This window comes from Ambystoma mexicanum, chromosome 11 (genome assembly GCF_040938575.1).
Source record: "Ambystoma mexicanum isolate Mex_15411 chromosome 11, UKY_AmexF1_1, whole genome shotgun sequence".
NCBI lineage: Eukaryota > Metazoa > Chordata > Amphibia > Caudata > Ambystomatidae > Ambystoma > Ambystoma mexicanum.
In genome coordinates, this window is record NC_090934.1 from 418,821,977 (window position 1) to 418,849,810 (window position 27,834).

The 27,834-nt window shown below is 51.8% G+C and overlaps 1 protein-coding gene across 1 annotated transcript in view; it reads left to right on the forward strand.

The window, feature by feature from the left end:
• Positions 1-21,507: 21,507 nt before the first annotated feature.
• CHRM4 (cholinergic receptor muscarinic 4) overlaps positions 21,508-27,834 on the forward strand; it is a 715,882-nt gene continuing 709,555 nt past the window's right edge. The window contains exon 1 of the mRNA XM_069623221.1: positions 21,508-21,676. Within this exon, the coding sequence (XP_069479322.1) occupies positions 21,634-21,676 (43 nt within the window). The 5' untranslated portion in view covers positions 21,508-21,633. The remainder of the gene's footprint in view (positions 21,677-27,834) is intronic.

The window sequence follows — 27,834 nt, forward strand, 5'->3', positions numbered from 1 at the left end:
AAATTTAGGAGGGGCACAGAGGGGGCCACAGACAAAAGAAGGGGGGCCTCAGACAAAAGAAGGGGGGCGCCTATAAAAGGGCAATGTGTGACGTCAGAAGCACTGCTGCAGAGAATCTTTCCTGCTCACCAACTACCACACCCCTTTTGTGCACCTCCCCTCCAATCAGAATGTAGGCTCTAAACCATTAAGTCACTAGTGACCCATCATTACCGGTTTTGTGCACTACATTCTGATTGGAAGGGCTGCTCTTGGCTGCAGGCGTGACTTGACAGCTCTTCATTGTTGTGCGGCAGTATTGATTGCGACCCTGTGTGGAGGAGTAGAAAGGTTTACCCCTCTTTTTTCTTTTTTTTCTGCCATTGGTTTCTGTACCCAGAGTAGCCCAGTTGAGGTGGGGGGGACAAGAAAGAGGGGCAGGATTTCAGAGGAGGGGCCCTCTGCCCTCCTATTGCGCCCCCCTCCTCCTCCCTAGCGACACCACTGCTCATACCCATCACTTGCACACAAAAAGAGCACTTGCCTCTTTGGAAGAAAAAACAAAGGAAAGAAATAACATATAAAGGTGCGGGAAGCAAAAGGGAATACGGTAAACATTTTTTAAATGATTCCAACAAGAGGAAAGGGGCACGCGGGGTTAGTGTGACAGAGGGAAACAGGGGCGTGGACTTTGAAATAGAGAGACTTTTGGAAACCGACTTTTTGGATGTAAACAATAGAAAACATTGGAAGTCAACTATCTGAAGGTGGACTTTTAGCACTCATAATTGGATGATTGAACGTGCACCTGTCCACGTGGAACTTTTCTTAGGATGAGTTGTCTGGCGCGTACATTTTGGACCTCTCCCAATATCACTGGTGCCTTCAGGTCAACTCCCTCTCTTGCAATCATCTTGTGCGAAGCGCTGCTCTTCTAGCCCCAGTGATGAAGGGACAGGTCGCTGTTCAGTACTGAAGGGGCAGCTCAATTTCCACTGATGAAGGGACAGGTCGCTGTCCAGTGCTGAAGGGGCAGCTCAATTTCCAGTGATGAAGGGACAGGTCGCTGTACAGTGCTGAAGGGGCAGCTCAATTTCCAGTGATGAAGAGACAGGTTGCTATTCAGTGCTGAAGGGGCAACTAGCAATCCAGTGATGAAGGGACGGTTCGCTGTCCAGTGCTGAAGGGACAGGTCGCTGTCCAGTGCTGAGCTTTCGCTCCTCCGCCCGTTCAGTCTCCTCTTTTTCTCCCTCTCCCTCTTCACTACCACTCCCCATCGCTTTTCCATATCTGCTCTTCTGCGCTGACTCCTCAGTTTAATTTCTCACCGTCCCCACTCTTACCCCGTCCTGATTCTCCGATCCCCTCTTCCCTCCTCTCTACTTCACGACACCCAATCTCCCATTTAGTCATTAGTGCCTTACAGTGGTCGAAGTGTAAAAAATAAAAGTTGTGGAACTATGCTCCCGCTGCCCCATCCCCGTCTACTGCCCCTCTAAGCACCAACCCTGCCCGCGCTTCTCACTGACCCCATTCTCAATCCCCCAACAACTCAAACGCCATACCTTCCTTTTCCCCATTCCACCCCACACTGTTGTGTTTACAACAGTACTATCAAGGCCTCCAAAACACAAGAAAATACATTTAAATGACCACCATTAGTTGGTCATTGTCCCTCACAGCATGCAGCTTTAAGCAGCTCCCCCTTCCAATCACTCACCATTCCCACCTCTTAAGGGACACTCCTAGGGATTTAGCCACATGCCCCGGTACCCCGCACATTATCCGTACAGACACTCTGCCGCAATCCATGATTGATTGTAGAAGTCACAGATCACTGCTGTGTGGGGCTTTACGACTACTTGGAAATTAGCGTTATGTCCCAGGCACTCTATACAAATGAAGAAGGGAAATCAAGCACCTGCAAGATGGAGCAGTCCTTCACTGCTGTCCTGGACCCATGCTCTGGGTCGAATGAAGTAAGGGAAAGATGGCTGTTATCCCCAAAAAGTAAGGGAATGTTGCCTTCTTTAGTTCCCGCTTCACTTTGACATCTGGTCCCTTCGTATGATAAAATTCTGCATCCTGGTTCTTTCTTTGCATCTCTGTCTATTTCCCTCTCCCTCTCCTGTATTCGACCAGTATGCCCTCCATCTCCGATACAGATTGTCTTCTCTCATATTCTCCATGGGGGAGTGCTAAAAGCGGGGCATAGGGGAATCCAGGCCCAGCTAAAGATGTGTGGGGCCCCTTACAACATGATGGTTGGGGGCCCCTCTTTAGTGGAAAACAGTCTGGGGCACCCATGGGGTGCATGCATTATAATGGAGACAAAATGAATTTGGGGTGTACCCAACAGTAGATTTAAGTATTCGGCCGACTACCGAATGGTTGGACAAGTATTCGGCCGTAGGCAAATATGGAGCTGAATAGTTGACTTAATACAGTTATGTACACAAGAAAAACACTTTGTAAATGAAAAACACACATTTAAATATGTACATCCATGTTTCATTGCATTTCTCTTCTATGTTGTCTACAGAAGATTTTTGTGTAGACAATGAAAGGAATACATTATCAGAAAATAAACTGTTTAATAAAGCACAGTTTGTATTTTTGTGCATTCACAGGTACTGCTTGTTTGGCAGGGCCCAAGTTACTAAGACTAGCCCGAAAGAATAGTATGCATGTGAGCAATCACTGTGAGGGAGACTGTGATGTGGGTACTTGTTCTTTCAAATGTTCCTTTTGGGCCTGTCCATCTTTAGCCTTCTGGTTCTACAAAGGCACTGAAACACAAAAGGAGTCATCACAACTCCAGTTACTTAAACATTTATATATTTATATATAAGAATAAGCCCTGCTAATAACAAAGAAACAACTTAAAAAACAAATTCCCCGGTCTTTTAAATCAATCCAAGCTCCATCAAGTAAAAGGTGAAGCCCACTTAGTGAAATGCTACATGTTTGTCTCTCCTTTTGTGGTGGAGAGAGGAGGGAGACAACACTGCTTTCAGTGCTGTGAATTACAGTTCCAACTGGTCTCCCGGGGAGGGGTTGTTAAAAGCTGGTTGTCACAATGCCTGCGTTTCTTTCAGCATCCTGCTGGCCGGCCATTGGCAATTAACCCCACAGTGTATTTCCCACAAGCCATGATACATCTTCAGCCGACCTGGTTCAACAGCAGTTCAAGCTTCTCGCTCACGCTCTCTCACAAATACCATGCAGCAATGTTGCAAGCTTTGCACACAAGCATGCACCCCCACCCCCATGCAGCAGACGACTCTCCCCTCCCTCAACAGGTACAGCAAGCTTCCTTCACACACTTGAAGGTGTAAACCCAGCCTTCAGAAAGCGGCAGGGTGTATGTAGGTCTAGCAGGCACCAGGCTCAGCCTCCTGCCAGAGGTGGTGAAATAATTGAGTACCGCAAGGAACAGCCGCACCTTCCCGGCATTTGGTGGCAATGGCATGCTGAGGGCAAAAATTCTTCCGGGACTGTGCTGAGACACATATTTGAACACAGTAAGAAAACAATATAAAAGGTTTAGATTCTAAACACAAACAATGGGGGTCATTACGAGGTTGGAAGTAAGAGATAAACGATGCCGGTAAAGGATTACTGGCATCGTTTACTGCTCCGGGCCATTACGACCCACCAACCCACTATTGGCGGCACCGTAACTAGCGGTGCCTCAAATAACGGCATGTGCGCGGGCACGTGACCCTTCATGCCGGAAATACCGCCATGGCGTAAACAGGAGGCCATCACAAGTCAGGCGGACATGCAAATAACAGCCTACTGAAGCCCGAAAACTACCTTACCGGCATGGAGTAAATACCGACATCACGGACCATCCGTAAACGGTCATGTGCAGTGTTCCCAACTGCGACAGGTGCACACAATCAGCACAGGTGGAGGCAATATAGACTGGGCCAGCACAAAAGGAGCACACCCCACCACTTCCCACACCCAGTCACACACCAAAATGATTCCAATACTACTAGCAATGCTGTGGCTGGAGGACATGATTTCAGTGGAACTGCTGCAACAACAACAACCACAACAACAACAATAACAACAGGCAGCACAGAGGAGACACAGGAGGAGAAGGCGGGTGAGGCAGGCCCAGCATGCCCCACCAGTGCAGCCAGTGGTACCACGCAGGCATACCGCAATCAATCGCATTCCAGCCAGTCCATTCAACCTAACCCCTGAGCAGATCCACACCGTGTACCGTCTGGCCCGGGACACCATCACCACCATTGTGGACATGATACATAACGACATTGTCAGCCTGATTGAAATACGCACCGCCATCCCACCTCTACTGAAGGTAGTGTCTGTGCTCCACTTCCTGGCCACAGGCACCTACCAGCACACAGTGGGGCACATGCATGGCATATCACAACCATTATTCTCACATACGCTGAACCAAGTGCTTAATGTCCTCCTGAAGCACACATGTGACCACATTTTCCTACCACGGACAGCCCAGGAGATCTCCAACACCAAAGTTGGTTTCCATTCACTGGCCAGCATCCCTGGTTGCATTGGCGCCATTGACTGCACCCATGTCGAATTGGTGGTCCCACATGTCATGGAGGTAGTGTACCGCAACCGTAAGTTATACCACTCCATCAACGTGCAAATGGTATGTGACTCAAACAAGATCATCACACATTGTTGTGCCCGATTTCCCAGATCAACCCATGATTCAATGGTCTTGCGGAACTCCACGATACCACGCTACATGGAGCGACATGCAGGGCAGAGATCCTGGCTTCTCGGTGAGTTGCATGTCAGGCTCATGGAAATGTAATGTGGGTAGGTGATTGGGGGCAGAGATGCATACTTTACCTGGCTGAGATGGGGGGGGGAGATGCATACTTCAATACTTCACCTGGCTGAGATGGGGGGGAGAGATGCATACTTCACCTGGCTGAGATGGGGGGGAGAGATGCATACTTCACCTGGCTGAGATTGGGGGGAGAGATGCATACTTCACCTGGCTGAGATGGGGGAGAGATGCATACTTCACCTGGCTGAGATGGGGGGGAGAGATGCATACTTCACCTGGCTGAGATGGGGGGGAGAGATGCATACTTCACCTGGCTGAGATGGGGGGGGAGAGATGCATACTTCACCTGGCTGAGATGGGGGGGAGATGCATACTTTTCCTGGATGAGATGGGGGGGAGATGCATACTTCACCTGGCTGAGATGGGGGGAGGGATGCATACTTCACCTGGCTGAGATGGGGGGGAGAGATGCATACTTCACCTGGCTGAGATGGGGGGGAGAGATGCATACTTCACCTGGATGAGATGGGGGGGAGAGATGCATACTTCACCTAGCTGAGATGGGGGGGAGATGCATACTTCACCTGGCTGAGATGGGGGGAGGGATGCATAGTTCACTTGGCTGAGATGGGGGGGGGGTGCATACTTCACCTGGCTGAGATGGGGGGGAGATGCATACTTCACCTGGCTGAGATGGGGGGAGGGATGCATACTTCACCTGGCTGAGATGGGGGGGGTGCATACTTCACCTGGCTGAGATGGGGGGGGGGATGCATACTTCACCTGGCTGAGATTGGGGGGAGAGATGCATACTTCACCTGGCTGAGATGGGGGGGAGAGATGCATACTTCACCTGGCTGAGATGGGGGGCGAGATGCATACTTCACCTGGCTGAGATGAGGGGGAAAGATGCATACTTCACCTGGCTGAGATGGGGGGAGATGCATACTTCACCTGGCTGAGATGGGGTGGAGATGCATACTTCACCTGGCTGAGATGGGGGGGAGAGATGCATACTTCACCTGGCTGAGATGGCGGGGAGATGCATACTTCACCTGGATGAGATGGGGGGAGGGATGCATACTTCACCTGGCTGAGATGGGGGGGGGATGCATACTTCACCTGGGTGAGATGGGGGGAGGGATGCATACTTCACCTGGCTGAGATGGCGGGGAGATGTATACTTCACCTGGATGAGATGGAGGAGGGATGCATATACTTCACCTGGCTGAGATGGTGGGGAGATGCATACTTCACCTGGATGAGATGGGGGGAGGGATGCATACTTCACCTGGCTGAGATGGGGGGGAGATGCATACTACACCTGGCTGAGATGGGGGGAGGGATGCATACTTCACCTGGCTTAGATGGGGGGGAGAGATGCATACTTCAATACTTCACCTGGCTGAGATGGGGGGAGGGATGCATAGTTCACTTGGCTGAGATGGGGGGGGGGAGATGCATACTTCACCTGGCTGAGAGTACCTGAGAGGATGTACCATGCTCATACCCCAAAGCAGGCCAGACTTGATCCGACACCTGACCACAAAATACAAGACGTAAGCTGCACTACCACAAAAATGATGCAGTGCAACAACCATTACATAGCCATCAACATGTACACTGCACATAATCAGACCGTAGACCCCACAGCACAATGCAGCAACAACCAATGAGGATGGCCGATGCGCAGCGCCAAATACCATCATCAAAAAGGACAGGTCTCCATTACTGCGTACAAAGGAGCCACATGAGGGCAAAATACATGAACACACCCCTACACCAACACAGAGGTCCACCAAAACAGCATGTCACCATTTGGCGTGCAGAATAAGATCATCATGACGCTGCCACCTACGTTGACAGGATGGTAGCATACATATCACTGCACATCACCCAGATCATGGGAACAACCACCGTGGACTACCACAGTGCATGAGCACTCACAAGGAATCCCCCCCCCCCTGCGCCCACTAGATGATGGCACGCACACCTGCCTATAAGAGGAATACACACATAGCAGTCACATCATGTGTCCCTATTCATGCATGGATATGTGGGTACATACAGGAAATTAATGCATGCTATGGTGTCATTGATACAGGTCCCATGTGATGTGAGGACTCATACATAATCATTGTTACCCACATGCAGGTGATGCAGGCTATCCCTTGAAGAGGTGGCTCCTTACCCCAGTCCGGAACCCGCAGAACAGGCACGAGGAGGACTACAATTGTGCACATACACGTACCCGTGTGGTGATTGAGCAGACCTTTGGCCTCTTGAAGGTACGGTTTCACTGCCTCAGCAGGTCTGGTGGGGCACTCCTGTATGGCCATGAGAAGGTGGGCAAGATCGTCATGGCATGTGTCATGCTACAGAATATGTGCATCAGACGGAATGTGCCTCTGCCCCCTGACGCTGAACTGCAACCACCTGATGATGAGGATGAGGAGGGTGGAGATGGGGCTGCACTTCAGGGAGGCAGCGATGCACAGGAGGGACGTGCCATGCATCAGACTCTGATTGACCAATGTTTCTAGCATACATGGATGGGGAGTGTGACATGGAGGTGGAACTCAGGGCATTGGGTGTGTCAGGGACATGGACACCGTAGACTGTTCACCAATAAAGCACACGGACACAATAAGCAATGTCCTCACATGTGAATTCAGATTTCATAACAGGTGTATTGAGAATATGTAACTAACAAGTACACAAGCCCTCAACCCAACACACCCACCCTCGCTACCCCCTCAACTTCCCCACACATCCTCTACCCCCGCCCCCTCTCCCCTCAACTTCCCCACACACCCTCTCCCCCCTGCCCCTCCCCCCTCAACTTCCCCACACACCCTCTCGCCCACCTCCCTCAACCTCCCCACACACCCTCTACCCCCTCCACTCTCCATCAACTTCCCCACACATGGTGTGCACTGGCATGCACCATAAGTCTACATGGGACCAGAATGCCTGGCTGAACCTACAGCCCTTCTCCTCTTCCGGCAGCAGGTGGACCCCTGTCCGACCTGCGCAGGTTCCGGCCAGACCTACGCAGGGGGCTGGACTTAGTGGAGCTGGCTTTGGAGGATGTCCCAGGTTGTTCTGCTACCTGTGCCAGACGCATGGCCTCCATTGCTGCCACCATTTGGGAGAGGACCTGCCGCACTGCTGCCAATTCACTGCAGATGTCTTTTGAGGAGGTCTCAATTGCAGATTTGATGGATGAAGCCCATTCCCTCATCTCATCTCTTGCCCGCCCGCATTCCGTAATGTGCTGTGTCAACAGCCCTGTCAACTCCTCCTGCCGCTTCTGGATAGCCCTGATCCCCTCTTGGCTGTTCACGACACTGGGGGATGTATGAGGTGCTACCGACATGGTTGGTTCATCATGTACGGTTGGCGTGGGGCTGAAACTACAGGGCCATGAGTCCCAAGGAGACAGCTCATGGCTGTTGCTGTTGTGTATGCTGGATAGGAAGAGGTGTGATGAATGCGGGGGGCCTGTAGTGGTGGTTGTGCCATGTGGCAGAACATCTGCCTCGTCATCGGACACGGCTGCTGTGGCAGCTGTCTCCCCCACAGTACTAATGGCAGCCGTTATAGTGCCTTCTGCCACAGGCTCCACTGTGTTGGTGGCTGGTGTGGGTGCTGTGGTGGGGGCTGTAGTGCACGTTGGTGCTGTGGGTTCTCGGGTTCTCTGGCCCTTCCGCTGTGGTCCAGGTTGCCCTCTTCCCCTTGTTGTAGAGGGGCGGTTTTCTCCCTCCGTGCCCCTGGCTTTCTTGTGTGGTGTTGCAGCATCCTCCCTGGTGTCCTGGTCATCGCTGTCTAATGGCGTGCCTGTGGGGGACCAAGAGAGGTAGAGGATTAGTGATGGGTTTACATGGATCAGGCATGCATTGGGGTAGCTGCATTGATATGGAATGGCAGTTGATTGGCATTGGGCTACTGACATACGAGTTGCTTGGCTTTTGGGAGGGTGATGCAGGGATGCGTCTGGGATGGGACATATATGCGGTGCATCATGCATGTGGACAAGATGGTGCTGTGCACTGCCTGTAGGCAGTCTTGCAAATATGTGTCTGGTGGACCCTGCTTTCCATCACTGCACTGTCAGTTCAGGGGGACATCATCGTGTTGGTCATTGCAGTGTTTCATTTGGGACACCTACCTGTATTGGCCGATGACGGGGCTCCGCGCTCCATGTCCCCCACTCCCTCAATAGCCTCCATCCCAATGGTGCTTGTGCAGATCTCCTCCCAGGGTTGCAATCTTAATGGGGGAGTCCGCACCTCCACCTGTTGCCATCGCCTGCTTGCGGTTGGCCGAGAGGATGTTCCGCACGCGTAAATGCAGGTAATCCCGGCGCTTCCAGACATCTTTTGGCGGCACTCACCTCCTGCGCCACCTCCGATTATATCTCCTTCTTCCGCTGCACTGCAGGTCGAGACATGTTGGTGGAGAATACGACATCTGCATGTTCTTGCAGCGTCTCGGCCAGCATATTCAGCTCCTCTGGTGAGAACCGCTCCTTGCGCAAGCGCTCTGCACTTTTTTTGAGTGTTTTGGGCATGGTAAAATGCTGCAGGTAGTGGAAGAGGTGTGGTAGAGGTGTGGTGGTGATATGGCTCCTGGTTACAGAGGATGGCAATGGATTGTGTTTTTAAAGATGGCCGTCCTGCTCTTTCCCATTCCTGTGCGATGACGCTACTTCTGGTTCCGCTTATTAGCGGTGACCGCTAATCCCGATGGCTTGGATGGCGGTGGAGCTACCTGCGCTTCGCACAATGCCGGTAGGGGTGATTTTTCGCCCTTTTACGGCATGGCAGAAAGGTCGTTACTGGCATGGCGCAAAGCGTGTGCCCGCGTACTCCTAATCGCCCTCTAATAGCGGCCTTGTGGTAACACGGACACGGTATTTGCTCCATGCCGGTAAGGGCCGTACCTTACATCCAAACTCGTAATGTGGGCCAATGTCCTATATTGCTAAGAGTGCAGTACCTCCCTCAAGCGGGAGAGTAGAGAGAGCTGTGGCTTCCACGGCTCTAATCCTACTCTGTGGTTTGAATAAGGGCTCAGAAGTCCAGAAACCTCCACACAAATGCTCCGACCCCAGACCAAACGAAGGCAAAACAGAGGTAGAGAATTTCTGATGGTGAGAAACTGGTTCTGCCACGGACAAGCACCATATTGCCTTGGGCTGACACCACTGTCAGAGCACTTTATAAAAACACTTTTCCAGAACAGCGGTGATGCAATATTAAGATGCCCCAATCTTTTTGGGGGTTCCCCCCCAAACAGGTGCTGCCTTTTCAATGACAGCAACTGTCCTGTCTATGAGAGTCCCATCGCGTTGGGGGCAGTGACTGCCTTGTCAAGATTTACTTAGATTTCCATTTGCAAACTATGGAGCATTAATTAAGCAATAAGCCCCGAGCCGCAGGGGAATTACAGAGTCAGGTAATGCCCGGGGGCTCTTAGTTACAGGCCCGAGTGAAATGAGGGCCTTAATGAAGGCCCCGGGGCATTACTTGACTCAGTAATGCCCTGTGGCAAGGGGCTTATTGTTATTAGCATCCAGGCAGCAAGACCGGGGTACTAATAGCATTGTTTTTCTGTTCCCAAATGCTGTGGCGTTTCGGAACAGAAAAAAATGTTCAATGTTTAAATAATGGCCGCTAGGGAAGGGAAAACAGAGTATGTTTTCCCTTTCCATGGCTGCCACTGGGTGCGAACGGCCGTGGCACTGAAGTATTCCCAGCTGCGTATGGACCCGAAAAAGGAGAAAAAATAAGGTAAGTGGGGTTGGGATGGCGGGGGAAGGGATTGTTTAGAGGGGGCCAAGGGGAAGGGAGAAAACACTCATCTGAATAACCGGCAGGGGAGGATGGCAGCCTCAAGCCGTGTGGTGGTTCGGAGCTGGGTTTACCCCGTTCCGAGGCTCCTCACTGGCTGAGGGGATGTCACATACCCCGTCGCCGGGAATATGCAGGAACTTCAAGATTTGAGTGATTCTACATCGGGTAAAACCCTGGCGAGGGCCTATCAGATTGCGTGTAACAATCTGATTGTCCCTCGCTGGGATTCTAATATGAAACAGGGACGTCATTTAACCAAAATGCCAGGGGTAGCGGAAGTGACATTCCACAACCCTTGACCCCCTGATGACATCACAGGAAGCTTAAGCGCTTTACATAGAAGAAATATACACCCAATATCACCCAACCTGTGTTGGTACCCATTTATTGACCTCAGAAGGATGAAAGGCTGAGTTGAGGCATTTGAGAACAGACTAAGGGCCTCATTACATGGTAGGCGGTAAGGGTTTAGCGGTACCAGTATTTTACCGGTACCGGTAAACCCTTACCGCCTTACTACGAGGTCCCTTTGCGGGTTGGGGAATTTAACGCCTGCTTTTTGCAGGCGGGAAAAACCAACCCGCAAAGGGACCAGGGAGCTAATTACGGTACCGCAATTTGCGGTACGTAATTAGCGCCTTACCCATTCCCATAGAGCCCTATGGGGCAAAAATGGGAATGGGGAAGGGCAATGGTGGAAGGGGGAATTACCGCCCCGCCAACCTTGGAATAGGGCGGTAATTCCCCTTTCCACCAAGGCGGTGCCGGTATTTTACCGGCATGAACCATGGCGCTAATAGCGCCATGGTTCACCGCCATCCGTGTAATGAGGCCCTAAATCAGTGACTCGCCCCCTGAAGTGTGCCTGAAATAAACCTTTAATGAGTCTAGCAATTATTGTATAGAATTCCAGAAAGACACATTTTTTGGCATTCCTATTCTTTCTTATTTAGGTTCAGTGCTGAAAGTGTTAGACTTGTGGCCCTCATGTTCTTATTTTTCTTCTTTTTTTAAGGACAAGAAAGCTAGCCACTCCAGAATTAAAGAGCCACATGGTGCTGGCCACAGCCCAGGAGCTTGCATTGCAAAAAAAAAAAAAAATGTTTTTTTAAGAGGTCGCAAGGGAGACCACAGAGGTTGCAAGGGAGACCTCAGAGGTCGCACTTGCGACCTCTGGCGACCCCCAAACGACGTCCCTGATATGAAATAAATATGCTATTTTCGCAAAATGTAACATGTTTTTCCATAGATACGTGTCAATGACCCAGAGGACACCATTTCTTAAAGCGTGAATTGGGGCAGCCTTGCATTCTGTGTCTAAAATTCAGGGGTTTGAGTCAAAAAAACATAAACTGAGCACTGAGGAGGGGAGCTAGCAGGACATACCTACACTACTTACAGTGAAAAGACAAAGACGGAGCTGAAAAAACACAATAAATACAATACAATGTTTTGGGCTTCCTAGCATTTGGGAGAAGCCACAGGATACAGGAAGTTTTGTTTAGCTCTAGCATTGGTTTAACTCACTTGAACTTTTGTCTTTGACCCTCTGACATTTTGGAAAGAGACTAGCAGCTGCAGCATCCTGCAGACCTGGCCAGGGGAGAGCAGCAGTTCGATCACACACTCTTTGTCCCCTGGGTCTCACGCCTCTGCATGTCAGCCGCCCTGTGGTTGACAAGCATTTACACGTTCCATTGGGGGACCGGGCAGAGTGGGTGGTGCCTGCATATAATCCCTCTAAAGGAAGGGGAAAAATAATCAAATGCTCCGAGGGCGCCTGTGGCCAGGTGGACGTGGACCAGCTCCCTGTTTTATTTCACTTTCTGGGCATAAAAGAGAGCACTTGCAAAGTGCGCGATCGCTGGCCAATCTGCATACCCATCGCTGAGATTGGTGGCACCCCCCTAGGGTGGTGGAGGCCAGTGACAGAGACACAAAACCCTGTATTTCCAATCACAGCCACTTTTAAAGCCCCAGCCACACAGCATACTTTAAAAGCCCCAGCCAAAATAATTAAACCAATTAAATCAGTACAAACAGAAACAAGATCGGAGAGAGTTGTGACCCTGGGAGGGGAGGCCAGCCGGCTTTCACCTGCAGCAGTGATGTGTTTACCCCAGATACATATGTGTGTGCATTAGTGGTGTAACTTCGGCTTTGAGTAAAGATTTGAGTAAGTATTCAGCAAAACCTGAATAGTTATTTCTCAGTCGAAATTCGGCCAAATACTTACTCGAAGCCGAAGTTCAGTACCCCCCTTGAAGAAATACAGCAGGGTTAATAACCACTGATTATCACAAGAGGGCCAGCTAATGGGGAGCTGGAACACTAAATGCCCACCGAAAAGCTATAAATCCTCCTGTGTCAGCAAGCTGCTGATGTGCAGGAACGGATGTTGAAAAGGCAATGAGGTGATAACACTTCTGTATACATCGAGGGAAGTGATGGCGGACGGGCTCCTGGAAACGCAGCCTGCAAGGCAACCGCTGCAAAGCATACTTTTAAAGCCCCAGAACAAAATTAATATATAAAGGACTATATTGTAGTGTTATATGACTGATGACTGGCAACAATGGGGCAGTTGCTGGCAGAGACATTTTTATAGAAGGGCAAAAGGGGTTCTTGCCCAGAACCCCTACCTTGGAGGGGGCCCCACACGGCTGCCTGATCTAAAGAAGTAAGATTCCATTGTTCACCAGCCTTAAATAGCACGTCAGGATATTTTATGGGGTGCTGCTGAGGCTCTAAACCAGGCTTGTCCAACCTTTCTGAATGAGGGGCCGAAGCATTAACTTTTTGTCAGCCGGTGGGCCGGCAAGCCAAAAGTCAACAACCTCACCCAAAGCTGTATATTAAAAAGCGATGGTGTGTGACCTTTGACACAAGAGCATCACAGGCAGTGATAGCCATGCAGTCCCAAAGATAGCTTTTGGTGTCCGGGGCAGTTATCAAAGGTTAGTTTCTTGTGATTTCTTCGGGTGTATTTGTTGATATTTTTCTGAAAAAGTGGGGGTGACCGAGCGTTGGGTGGGAGCTATAAGGATCTAGGGATGGTTTGGGGGGGTCCCCCCTCCCCTCAGCCCCCAAGATTTATTTTCCAAATATGGGGCTGAAATGGTGCATTTTACAGCAGGAAAAGTGACCAAAAAGCCATAAGTTTACAATCAGTTATAAAGGGGAACATGTACATTCCATGTCACCAACAGCAGTCAAGAACATTTTAGAACACACCACATTTTAATGATCACTGTGTCCAGTGTAAGACAGCACTGTCACTGATGTAACACATTGGCATGCTTGTTGTGCCCAAAATATGCCTCTGTAACAACATGTCTATGCTGGCTGTTCCCAATTTAGGCCAGCATTGTCCTGTACAAAGCATGATTGATGCTGCCTGAGCATGTGCAGTGTGCCCAATACATATGCCAGCTTACCTCTGTAATACACATTCATTACTTCTGTGTTAATGGTGACGCCACTGCTGCCATGACCCGGTTAATGCATTTATTTCTGCAATGTTGGTTGGGTACCTGTATCCGACCAACATTGCAGAAATAAATTAATCAGTTCGGTCTCCCCACAGGGACCTGGGCTGAACAGAATTGCTGAAGCCTGCCCTTCGTGGCACACTGGGCCTGTAGTGCTGGTGAAAGGGCAAAAAGGTCTGAAGGTAAAACCTGGCAGAGGCAACTGTGGATCCTCCACATTTCCCAACTCTAGAAGATGTGGCCAGCACCCGGTAACGCAAGAGTCCTCACGGCTGGCCTACGGCCACATGCCCTGTAAGAGGTACGGCCAGCCTCTGCTTACCCGACAGCATTTAGGGCCAGCGTTCCGATGCCCAGCCTCCACGTGGCCAGGAAAGGGCATGGGTAAATTTGCAGCAAACCATGTTTGCAATGTTCCCTCTTGGGGTCTTTACCTGCAGTCAGACTTCCAGTCGGCCAAACCACAACAGGCCCTCTCCTCTACCCATGTAACGCGGAGTGGCAAACCGGGCACAGTGTGTGGTTCACGATGGCTCCTCACAGCCGACACGTGGGAGTCAGGCATAAGACACGGGCCTGACAAACATTACCAAAATAAATAAATAAAACGGGCGGTGGCTGAGCCCTGTAACTGCCTCTGGTGCCCCTTGCGGGAGTCACCAGAGGCAGTAACAGTCCTCCCCACGTCCCGCTCCTCTGCCACAACCCGGTTAATTTATTTATTTATGCAATGTTAGTCGGGTACCTGTATCCAACATTGCAGAAATAAATCAATTAATCGGGTCCACGGACCCGACAAACAGTGCCCAAATAAATAAATAATTAAACCAGGCCGTGGCAGAGGCCTCTGGTGCCCCCTTCAAGGCATACCTGCCTACATTTGAAAATCAAAAACCCTGAGATGTATGCCCCACCCACAGTCACAGAAGAGTCTGCCCATTTGCACATGGATCCGCCCACATATCAAAAAGGTAAACTCTGTTGGAATGTGATGTGACATCAGATATTTGAAGTTCAAATTGAAATATGCATATTTCACTAAATTGGCTTTTCGCAACCACCGAAATTGTATAGGACAAAAGGCATTCACTTTCCATAAAATCAACACGTTAAAATGTGCACATGTAAACTCCAAAACTCCAAGAACCAATACAAAGGTTTTCCCTGAATTTTACAGTACCGAAATTGGACATTTCACCTTAGTCGTTTTTCATCAGGTTATTTAGTGCAGTGGTGAGTTGTCCAGCCTGTATACTTGATGGCTGTGGTTCAATGGGACGGAGTCCACCCTCTTAAAAATGTGGTTGGACTCAGTCCACCCTCTTAAAAATGTGGGTGGACTCAGTCCACCCATGTACCCTCAACTTGAGCCCTGGTAATCTGGGCAAATTCATTGCTGCAGAGACAAAGACAAACATTGCCCAAATAAAGAAATAAATCGGGCCACGGCTGAGGCCTGTAACTGCCTCTGGTGCCCCCTTGCAGGGGTCACCAGAGGCAGTAACAGTCCTCCCCACATCCCGCTCCTCTGCCAGGGCCCGGTTTATTTCTTTATTTAGGCAATGTCTGTCGGGTCCGCGGACCCGATTAATTTATTTATTTCTGCAATGTTGGTCGGGTACCATACCCGACCAACATTGCAGAAATAAATTAATCGGGTTCACGGACCCGACAAACATTGCGCAAGTAAATAAATAAACCGGGCCGTGGCTGAGGCCTGTAATTGCCTCTGGTGCACCCTTGCAGGGGTCACCAGAGGCAGTAACAGTCCTCCCCACGTCCCGCTCCTCTGCCAAGGCCCGGTTTATTTATTTATTTCTGCGATGTTGGTCGGGTACTCGAATAACATTGCAGAAATAAATAAATAAATCGGGTCCACAGACTCCCTTGAGCCCCGCGGGCCACGTCAAATGGCTTGGAGGGCCGCATTGTGGCCCGCGGGCCGTGTGTTGGACAATCTTGCTCTAAACCCATTGCCTTTCTGTTTTGACAAGAACATTCTGCCTTGATCAATTCATCATGCATTGCTTTCTGTGTTCACTCTGGTTGGTACACATAGTTTGTGTGTTCCTTACGGCACAACTATGTAGCATTCTTTCCTTCCTGTGGGAATTGTGTTGATCATGTCCAATAGGCAACAGTGAAATGCATATTGATAAATTGAGTGCCACAATGGTTTAGAAGTTAGCTCAGTATGTGAAGCACCCATTGCAGAGATATGTGTTCACATGCAAAATTAGAATATCACTTCCAGCAAGGCTGACTGAGACTTTCCTATGTCTGAAGTTTATAAACGTGCCTGTATATGTACTTGGTTTTGCAGAACAACATCTGCTATTATCAGCAATGTACCTGCACCAGAAAGGGGTTGCTATAAAAACTAACATATCATCCGTATAGTGAAGGTCTAGAAATTGGTTTGTTCAGATGGGGTGTTGTAAAACCTAGGCAATCGCCTCCAACGATGGCATAAACTGTTAGTCCAAGAGGTGAATAAGTATCCAAATTCAAGACTGTGGAACGAAAGTGTTCATGCTTGTATCCTGGATTTGCCAGCAGACGACAAAGTGATCCTGGTCAAATCATCTAATATCTCTTACATTATTGTGCTGTCTTCTGTGAGGTGGTGGCATCTTTTAGCCCATTACTTGATTTTTCTTCTTATGTAGGGCATTTGAGTGGAAGTGGTGGAATAAAGAAGAGAGCGGACCAGATATTGCAATCCTCGGCAAGCATATTTCAAGGTATGCTTGTATGACACAAAAACCGGTTTGCTTTTTGGTAAAAGTCAAAAGTTGTTATGTATGTTTATAAATGAAAATGTCACAAGCCATTGTTTTGGAAATATTTAAAGCTTTAAAATGCAAAAGACAAACCCAGATTCAATTTGTTAAATCACATCAATTGGTATGCTGGTACTTATATACTTCCCTTGATGGAGAGAATGAAGCTAGAATCATTCCCATTCTGCATAACACCTTTCTATAATATTTTGTTTAAAAATTGTCATGTTTGGTAATGTGATTTGTGTACTTTCCAAGTCCATTTTTATAAAATGAGATTGCTTTAGTTCATGTTAAGAACTGGAAAAGAAAGTGTTCAAATGCAGAAATTGCAGAGTTTGCACAAATCCCAGCTTCACCACTTCACCCCTTCCCCAATTTGTGATCCTGGCCATCTCATTAAATCTTGTATTGCCTAACCTCTCAATTTTGCCAGTCCATAAACCTTCAAAAATTGTCAGCCCTAAAGAGTGATTTCCTTCTCATGGTATGATCTTCATAAAAGCCTTATTCATGGTTCTACTGGCTATCGGGTTGCTTCCACTTTAATAGTGAGCATATTTATATTGCAGACCACACGCACACCACAATATGGTTTTCCATACCAGTTATTGAATGCAGCATCATATAATATCAGGGTACATAGCATGCATTGTCGTATTGTATATCTAATTGCAACACTATTTGAAAACCATATCCCACTTCTAATCTCAGTGTGTCTGGATAAAGACACCTCCCTGGTAGCTTCTAATCTGCCTCCACTATCCATGCTACGGAATGTGTGGCGTTCTCCTTCCTTCCACTTGATCTCCTCTATCCATGCTTGAGCACTTTTGCATTCTGTGAGGCAGCTAATGTAAGTTCTCTGTTCATTATGGGTTACATGTACCTTTTACATACGGTCCTGCATTAATACTCCAGGCTGCATACCTTCCTGGATGCTATTGATAAAAAGTATCATGTATGTACTAGAACAGTAACCTCTTTGTAGACTGATAATGTTGGTCTCCAAATGCTACTTGTTTATCATTCTGATTAGAGGAAGAACTAAGTTGGCAGGGGGACTTTAAGGGAGTAAACGTGCGTATTATGCTGCGAGACAGCATATCAACCAATAGGTTGTGAGAGTGACGGGTGGGGTGTGGCGGTGCGACCAGTATTCTTGATCCCTTAATTGCTTTGGTTTGGTGGAGGGGGGGCAAAAATGGCCATGCCCAGGGCCCCAAAAGTGCTTAAGATGGGCCTGGTTGCTGGAGGCTCCCCTGAGTCTGAATGCCTCTTTCAACTGAAAATGTTGAAAGGCCCTAACGCTGTCCCTCGTGATGGGGAGAGGTGGTGGGTGAAATAAGGTGGGTAGATTGGAGTCTGGTTGGGATGGGAGAGGATGGTAAATAGATTAAGCAGGCATGTTATTTTTCAACGGCGATGGGTACGGTGATGGCATGGTAGGGCCTCAGTGCTGGAAATGGAAAACATTCACTTTTGGACCCTGCCCCACCCACTCTCCCCATTTAGGGTGGGGTGGGTGGGGTGGAAGGTCGGAGCCCTTACCAGGGCTCAACACCCTATCCCTTCAAGGAACCCAAGCCTGAAAATTTGCTTAACAGCAATGAGCCTTTTGGGAACATGCTAATGCCCACCCTTTTATGTGTTAAATAGGTCTGGTAGGGAGTCTGCGAGAAACCCTTTTGAGCAAATACTGGAAGTTGGGCTTGCTGCTCTTCATGTGTCACAAGAATGGATGCTGCTGGAGCGGAGGCTGGTAGAGCAGGGGGTGCATTCAGTGTAAGCCTGTGGGGGAGTTGATGGGACAGGCTGTTATTGTGGGGGGAGGGGCTGCTAGCTAAGCAGTTAATAGGGCAGGGTGATGTTAGGTCAGGGTGCTGTTTGGGCGGGCTGCTACTGGGAGCAGAGCGGCTTGTAGGGTAAGTTTCTGGAAGGCCAGGCTGTTAGGGCTTGGGTTGCTAGGACAGAGTGTTTGGACTGCAGGCTCTGTGTATGGCAGGGTGCTCGTAGGGCAGGGTGATAGTAAGTCAGGTTGCAATTAAGGCATGGTGCTGGTAGCAGAGGGGTTGGTAAGACAGGCTGTGCGTTGGGAAGGGTGCTGGCAGGTAAGATTGCTGGTGGGCCAGGTTGCTAGGGAGGTATGGGTTGGTAGGGTCGAGGTTGCTAAGAAAGGCTGTTGTTAAGGATGGCTGCTCATCAGATAGGGGTTGCTATGGCAGGCTGTTGAGAGGGAGGTTTGATGGTAGGACAGATTTGTAGGCAAGGCTGCTGATGGGGAAGTTGGTAGGCAAGGTTGCTGGTAGGTTAGGAGTAAGTATAGTAGAGCTTCCTACGAGAGGCTGTTGTTGTGGCTGGGTCCGTGTTGGGTAGGAGCTGCAAGGGCAAGCTGTTGACAGGGGGGGTGAGGAATTCGACCATCCACAGATTGACCGTTTAGCAACCGATATTCGTCCCTGGACCACTGGTGCACCGGAAGTTGAATCGTCATAAGCGGTGTCTGTAGGGCAGTGGCTGTTATTGGAGTTTGAGTAGTGGAGGGGTTGCCAATGCCTGGCCCTGGTAAGGCAGAGTGCTGCCAGGGCATCCCGATAGAAGGGAGGGGGCAGCGTGATGGTGAGGCGGGTATTGGTAGGGCAGTGGCTGCTGTTGGAGCGGCCTGGTAGGGGAGGGGATAGTAGAAGACGCAGTACTAGAACACCAGGATTTTATAGAATAAGGGATAAGTAGGGTGTGAACTCTTAACGGCGCACAGTAAAGGGAGGGTGGTGTAGTTGGGTGCTGGTAACAGGGGCAGGTGAGGGGGCGGTAGGGCAGAAGGCTGGTCAGGGAGAGGCAGTTAGTGCAGTTGGCTGGGATTGCCGAGGACCCTTTGGGGCTTGTCCGTCAGAGGCGTGATAGGGAAGGTCTGAATTTAAAGGTGGTTTTACAGAGCGTCGATTTCCTGAACACTGCCTCCGCTGGTTCCTACGTTCCTTCAGCCGACTCCCATTTCCCCTCTCTGCCCTTCTCCCTCTATTCTGGGGTCACGTGATGGTCAGGTTTCTAGAGCGCCCGCTAAGGGGGGGTCTTTCTGTTGGATAGGATTGTAGGGATATTAAAAAAACTCAAAATATCGGCAACTTATTCTAATCACAAACCCGTATGCGCCGTGAAGTGCCCCCCAGCCCCTAGCATCAAAGTCACCTGCACCCCTCCCCCTTCCGCCCTCCCACAAAAGAACGACTGTCTGCAAGAAAGGACCCCCACCCAGAGAATGCCATAACTGCAAGGTTTCCTGCTGTCAGAAATACGTCGTGCCAGCCCCTGACTACTGTCAAAGTAAATACACGAAAACTCCCAAAAGCGCTCTATGTTTAGGGATTGACCTCTGGGCGCTCTAAAGAGGACCAGCAAGAGAAGAGCCTAACAGCTGCAAGCTGTACGTTTGGTGTAATGTGCACGCATGTTGCCCCCTCCCCACTCCCCTACCTTGCCCCCAGAGAGGTTCAAAGGTAGTGTAACTAGCTGACCCTCCCTAGACCCCGTCCAGTGCCTCCGCCCCCCAGCCCTTTTGTGCCCACCGCCTGCCCTCGCTGCTAGTCACTGCTCCCAAGGCGGGCGCCCAGGTAGTATGCCTGGTTGGGCGCCCCTCTGATTGGCTGGCGGCACATGACATCATGCTCCTTGCACCGGAGGAGAAGGAGTCCCTCCTGCTCCTCGCTGGGATGTGAGACACATCTGGGAGCGGCTGAGAGCTGCAAGAGGCGCCAGACGGAGCAGGAGCCGCGACCCTGGACTCGGCGCACAGCTCGAGGGGGTCTTCACCTCCGACTAAGGAACGCAGTGGGGTTTAAATCCGGACTGAGGAACACGGGGAATTTCCTCCTATATAGTGACGGTCACGCAGCACTTTTATCCTAGAGTGAGGGGCACGAAGGAGCGCTGACCCGTGGGTCACGGAGGAGCACTTGAGTGAAGGGTACTGGTGTGCCTCGAAGTGACAGGGCAAGGCGCCTCGGCCTGAGGGACCCAGGGAACGCCACACTGGAATTTGGTGCAGAGCGGAACTCTGGGTTGATGGGCACAGAGGAGCCGTCGTCCCCTGCTCTGGGCTGAGTGTGCCGGTGGACGAGGGCACAGAGGTGGACTACCCTGAGGGGCACAGACTCAGTGGCAGAGAGCACTTCATGTTGGGCTGAGGAGGGGAGGGAAACTTCCTCCTGGACTGGGGTACTCAGGGACGACCTGCTGGACCGTGGAAAGCAGACCGAGGAGCCCAGCCCGGACTGTTGAAAGCGGGAGCTCTGCACCGGCCCGTGGAAAGCAGGGGAGCTCTGCCATGCTCTGAAGGGCACACCGCTCCTCCTCGCGTGCCAACATGTTGGAACAATAAAGTAGGCGACTCTGGGGCAGACAGCGCACCACCCGATTTGTCTATTGACTTAGCGAGTCGTCTATTCTGCAAAACCCACACTCCTCTTCCGCATGAAGATAACCAACTCTCCCATCTGAATAGAGCAGGGAGAGTGGGCAGTGCCCGCTACTCTGCAAAGCCACGCCATCAAGAGGGTGGCCGCGTGGCCCCCTGAGACTCGCGCTGACCCCCGCCGCAGGATGTGGAGAGGTGACTTGCCGGAGCCCCCAGACACTGAGTTCCCCCCTCTGGAATAATAGTCGAACTTCAGGCTCAACGGTGCCCCGTCCCTTCCAAGAGCCCCCACTTCACGGGCACGAACATGGCTTTTAGCAATGGCAGCAGGGCATTCTGGCAACTTCCAGGTAACTTTCCACTGGGCTGAGGGGAGTGCGTGCAAGCGGGGTGGGGGCGGGAGGGTGCCTGTGATATGGCATGGGCTGGGCCCGGGTGGGGGATGCTCCCAGACCCTGAGCTATGTGCAGAGTTGTGCTGGATGCCCAGTCTTCCCCTTAAATGGTCGTTCTTGTGTCTGGTGCGCGCGCGCGCACAGCTGGACTCCAGGGTGCATGCTAGGCAGATGTCAGTAATGGAAAGTGGCTGCAGGTGACGCCTGCACCTGTGCTGTATGCAGACCATGCACCCCAGGCTTTGCCCCTGAAGTGCCTGGTGTGTTGCTCTTTCGTGCATGCATCGGTGAGGTGGTGTGTGCACAGCTCTGGACTCCAGGGTCAATGCTGGAGAAATGTCAGTAATGGGAGGTGGCTGCAAGTGACGCCTGCACCTGTGCTGTATGCAGACCATGCGCCCCTGGCTTTGCCCCTGAAGTACCTGGTGTGTTGCTCTTTGTGCATGCATCAGTGAGGTGGTGTGTGCACAGCTCTGGACTCCAGGGTCAATTCTGGAGAAATGTCAGTAATGGGAGGTGGCTGCAAGTGACGCCTGCACCTGTGCTGTATGCAGACCATGCGCCCCATGCTTTACCCTGAAGTGCCTGGTGCGTTGCTCTTTCGTGCATGCATCGGTGAGGTGGTGTGTGCACAGCTCTGGACTCCAGGGTCAACGCTGGAGAAATGTCAGTAATGGGAGGTGGTTGCAGGTGATGCGTGCACCTGTGCTAAATGCAGCCCAATGCGCCCCAGGCTTTGCCCCTTAAGTGCATGGTGTGTTGCTCTTTCGTGCATGCTTCAGTGAGGTGGTGTTTGCACAGGTGTACTCCAGGGTGCATGCTAGACAGATGTCAATAATGGGAGGTGGCTGCAGGTAATGCGTGCGCCCGTGCTGTATGCGGTCCATGCACCCCATGTTTTGCTCCTTAAGTGCCTGGTGTGTTGCTCTTTCGTGCATGCATCAGTGAGATGGTGTGTGCACAGCTGGACTCCGGGTGCATGCTGGAGAAATGTCAGTAATGGGAGGTGGTTGCAGGTGATGCGTGCACCTGTGCTAAATGCAGCCCAATGCGCCCCAGGCTTTGCCCCTTAAGTGCATGGTGTTGCTCTTTCGTGCATGCTTCAGTGAGGTGGTGTTTGCACAGGTGTACTCCAGGGTGCATGCTAGACAGATGTCAATAATGGGAGGTGGCTGCAGGTAATGCGTGCGCCCGTGCTGTATGCGGTCCATGCACCCCATGTTTTGCTCCTTAAGTGCCTGGTGTGTTGCTCTTTCGTGCATGCATCGGTGAGGTGGTGTGTGCACGGCTCTGGACTCCAGGGTCAATGCTGGAGAAATGTCAGTAATGGGAGGTGGTTGCAGGTGATGCGTGCACCTGTGTTAAATGCAGCCCAATGCGCCCCAGGCTTTGCCCCTTAAGTGCATGGTGTGTTGCTCTTTCGTGCATGCTTCAGTGAGGTGGTGTTTGCACAGGTGTACTCCAGGGTGCATGCTAGACAGATGTCAATAATGGGAGGTGGCTGCAGGTAATGCGTGCGCCCGTGCTGTATGCGGTCCATGCACCCCATGTTTTGCTCCTTAAGTGCCTGGTGTGTTGCTCTTTCGTGCATGCATCAGTGAGATGGTGTGTGCAAAGCTGGACTCCGGGTGCATGCTGGAGAAATGTCAGTAATGGGAGGTGGCTGCAGGTGATGAGTGCAACTGTGTTGTATGCAGACCAACCACCCCATGTTTTGCCCCTGAAGTGCCTGGTGTGTTGCTCTTTCGTGCATGCAACAGTGAGGTGGTGCGTGCACAGCTCTGGACTCCGGGGTGCATGCTGGAGAAATGTCTGTAATGGGAGGTGGATGCAGGTGATGCGTGCACCTGTGCTGTATGCAGACCATGCGCCCCAGGCTTTGCCCCTGAAGCGCCTGATGTGTTGCTCTATCCTGCATGCATCGGCGAGGTGGGTGTGTGCACAGCTGTGGCCTCCGGGCTGCAGGCTGGAAAGATGTCAGTAATGATGGGAGGTGGTCGCAGGTGATGCGTGCACCTGTGCTGTATGCAAACCGTGCACCCCATGCTTTGCCCCTGAAGTGCATGGTGTGTTGTTCTTTGGTGCATGCATTGGTGAGGTGGGTGTGTGCAGAGCTGTGGACTCCGGGCTGCAGGTTGGAAAGATGTCAGTAATGATGGGAGGTGGCTGCAGGTGATGCGTGCACCTGTGCTGTATGCAGACCATGCGCCCCAGACTTTGCCCCTGAAGCGCCTGATGTGTTGCTCTATCGTCCATGCATCGGCGAGGTGGGTGTGTGCACAGCTGTGGGCTCGGGCTGCAGGCTGGAAAGATGTCAGTAATGATGGGAGGTGGTCGCAGGTGATGCGTGCACCTGTGCTGTATGCAAACCGTGCACCCCATGCTTTGCCCCTGAAGTGCACGGTGTGTTGTTCTTTGGTGCATGCATTGGTGAGGTGGGTGTGTGCACAGCTGTGGACTCCGGGCTGCAGGTTGGAAAGATGTCAGTAATGATGGGAGGTGGCTGCAGGTGATGCGTGCACCTGTGCTGTTTTTAGAGTGGCCACGCGCCCCATGCGTCCCCTGCACAAGTGCTGCAGGTGATGCGTGCACCTGTGCTGTATTCAGAGTGGCCACGCGCCCCATGTGTCCCCTGCACAAGTGCTGCAGGTGATGCGTGCACCTGTGCTGTATTCAGAGTGGCCACGCGCCCCATGCGTCCCCTGCACACGTGCTGCAGGTGATGCGTGCACCTGTGCTGTATTCAGAGTGGCCACGCGCCCCATGCGTCCCCTGCACAAGTGCTGCAGGTGATGCATGCACTCCTGCACAAGTGCCTGTTTTTCCCGTGCAAAAACCTAATAGTAATGATAATGATAATGATGCATACATAGGGTGGGGGTGTACAGCAGGACTGCAGGGTGCAGGCTGGATGGTGACGCCTGCATTGGTGCTGTATTCAGAGTTCTGGGTGTTGTGCTTCTCCCACCGCGGTGCATTTTCTGTTGTTCTTGTGTGTATCAGTGTGGCGGGTGTGTGCGCTACTGCCTGCTGCCGGCGAACAGGCAGAGGGGTGGGTATCTGTAATGGGAGCTCCGTGCAGGTGCTGCGTGTACTCCTCCCCTCGCCCCCACGCCCCCAGGGCGCCATGAGCCCATCGCCAACCACAAATACCCTGGCTCACTTTCTCCCTTCCCAGTCAACTCCCGCCAACCTCGTGTTGTGACGATCTCTCTAAGGAGTGCATGTGCACATATATAGTGTGACGGTGTTGTGCAGAACACATGTGACAGCAGTTGTGCACAGGAAGGCAATGTGGTGAGTGTGTACAGAGGCAGGGCGAGGGTGCTGTGCATAGGCGGAACGCTTAATGAGTACGCACGCAGTTATGTGTGTCTGCACAGCCAGTGTCTTGGGAGTGTGCATAGAAGTGTGATAGGGCATGCGCGCACCCAGTGTGGAGGGGTGTGCACACTGCAAAGTCAGTGTGAGGACTGCACAGCCAGTGTCTTGGGAGTGTGCATAGAAGTGTGATAGGGCATGCGCGCACCCAGTGTGGAGGGGTGTGCACACTGCAAAGTCAGTGTGAGGACGGTGGATGTGCACTGTCGGTGTCGTCGTTTTGTGAGCAGCACACACGGTATTGGCGAGCACACCCATTGTGATGGGGGCGGTGGGGGGTGGAGAGTGCAGATTCGGTGCACTGGATGTGTGCATAACCAGCGGGAAGCGGGTATAAATAGCTACGGGTGTGCACCGACAGGGTGGCGAGTGTGCACACAGCCAGTGACGAGGCTGCGTAGATGTGTGACTGTGGGGTTGTGAACAGCCATTGCGAAGGGTGTACAGCCATGGTAATTACGGTGTTGCAAGTGTGGCGCTTGTGTGCGCACTCGGCGTAAAGGCGGCGTGCACGATCAGTATAGTGAATGCATGCAGAGACAGCGTGATGGGTGGGTGGGTGTTGGGGTTATGTACAGGTGGGTTCCTGTGTACACTGCACGCGCGTGTCTGTGATATGGCCGTGAAAACGAGGCTGGGAGCTCTGTAAGCAGCCCAATTGTTGCTCATTCCGTGAAGTGGGTTCGTTATGCCCGCTGTGGAGACCGCCGAAGGATTCTGGGGGGTACACGAGAGCGAGGGGGCACAGGGGAAGCAGCCAGGGAGCCGACACATGATCCATAACTCCATGTAGACCGCTGCCTCCCGCGGCGAGAGGAAGGGCAGGCGAGGGATTCGCAGCCGTACCTCGGTTGCGGATATATTGTGGCGCCCCTCTGGCGTGTGCGGTGTGGGATGGGGGTGGCGTCGGCCTGGCCCATGGTTGTGATGATGTGTGTTGTGTTACACTGCCCACACGCGCAGTGGCACGTCAGGTTACACTTGCGGCGCTGGCACTCCTCCCGGCAGCCCTACAAAGCAGCCCGTGTGACAGACGGAAATTACAGCCGATGTCACGGAGCCCAGGGAAAGAACGTCCCTCCCCACCAATCAGCGAGGACCCTCCCACCCCACCCCCGAAGGGTCTGGTCCCCGGTGCGGCCACGTTCATAACATCTGAGGCAAGTAGAGGCAAAACAACACCCCTCACACCTATGGAACACGACAGAGAGTGACTGCGTGGTGACCACTTATAGAAAACCCCCACTTAAGCGTCAGAGAACCCAAGGAGCTGCTCACCCCGAAACCTTGCGTTACCTATAAGCTGGCGTGGCGACATTTCCAACAGTGGAGATCTGGGGGCCAGAGAGTGACTTCCTGCCCAATGGTCTATACGAGGGACTGAGCCCTCGCCCCAGACAGTCACTAGAGAAGAGAAACCGAGCACGCCTGACTCATCTCCCACAGAGAAGCGGGGAGAATGCCAGGACAGACGAGGAGAGGGTGATGAGAGAGTGCTTCTCTACCATAGGGTAACTGCCCGCATGTAAATCACCAGGAGGGGGTGACTTCTTTCTTTAGAGAGCTCTGGGTCTCCCTTACTGAACCACGGGTGAGTGACTGGTCTTCTTAGAGAGGAGCCCGAGAGAAGGACTGACGTCACGCAGAGAGCGCAGAAGAGAAACTAGTCTGGCATCGAGAACGTCGTGAGGTGAGACTGACTGAGCTCTCGTAGACAACTGGCCCCGAACGACTGATCTACAGATACACACAAGGGAGTGACTGTTATCCTACAGTAGAGCAGGGGGCGGGGGGAGTTCTCCAACGAGAACTCGGAGCGCCACTGTTCAGCCACGCAGCACAGGCGAGAGTGAGTGACGGGTCTCCTGACAGTGATGGACACCCGAAAGCACCCACGCGTCGTCCAATGGCCCCACGAATAGACCCCCCCCCCCCCCCGCAGAGGAAGACGCTCTAGAGAATGAATGGCCATCTTTGGAAAAGCCCCACCCCCGACAAGCCCTGTAAAGGGGAGCTGATGTCTTATAGAGAGACATGGTATAGGCACCCATCTCCTATAGAGAACTGGAGCCGAGGTGCCAGTCACCAGCAGCCAAAAACGAGCGAATGAAAGTTCACCTAGAGAGCCCCGTCCAAGTGACTGCATCTCCTATGGAAAGCCCTATGCGAGTGACTCGTCTCCTGTAGAGAGCCGAGTGAGCGACGGAGAACCACGAGCCAGTGACGGAAACCCCATGGAGAACAAGGGGGGGCGGGGGGAGCAGCGAGCGAGGGACTGAGCTCCCGCAGAGCGTCACCAGCGAGTGACTGCCTCCTGTAGGGCGGCACCGCGTGGCTGCTCTTCTCCACAGACTCGAGAAAGGGCGCACAATAGCGAGGGAGCCACAGGCGGGGGGAGAGAGATAGCGAGAGACACTGGGAGAAGGGAGAGCTCGCGTAACAGAGAACCCAGAGAAGGAGAGAGGGAGAGAGAGGGGAACAGAACGAAAGAGTGTGAGAAAGACAGAGTGGGCGCTAAATAACGTATTAGAGCGAACGGTAGACTTTGAAAGAGTGAGGGGGTGCGAGAGATGGGTCGAGTGAAAGAGTGAGAGACAGCGGGAGCTAGATACTATTAGAGTGAAAGAGAGAGAGAAATAGAGAGGGAGAGAAAGAGAGAAAAGGAGAGGGACAGAGAGATGGGTACAGTGAAAGAGAGAGGCAGAGGGAGTATTAGAGTGAAAGAGACAGAGA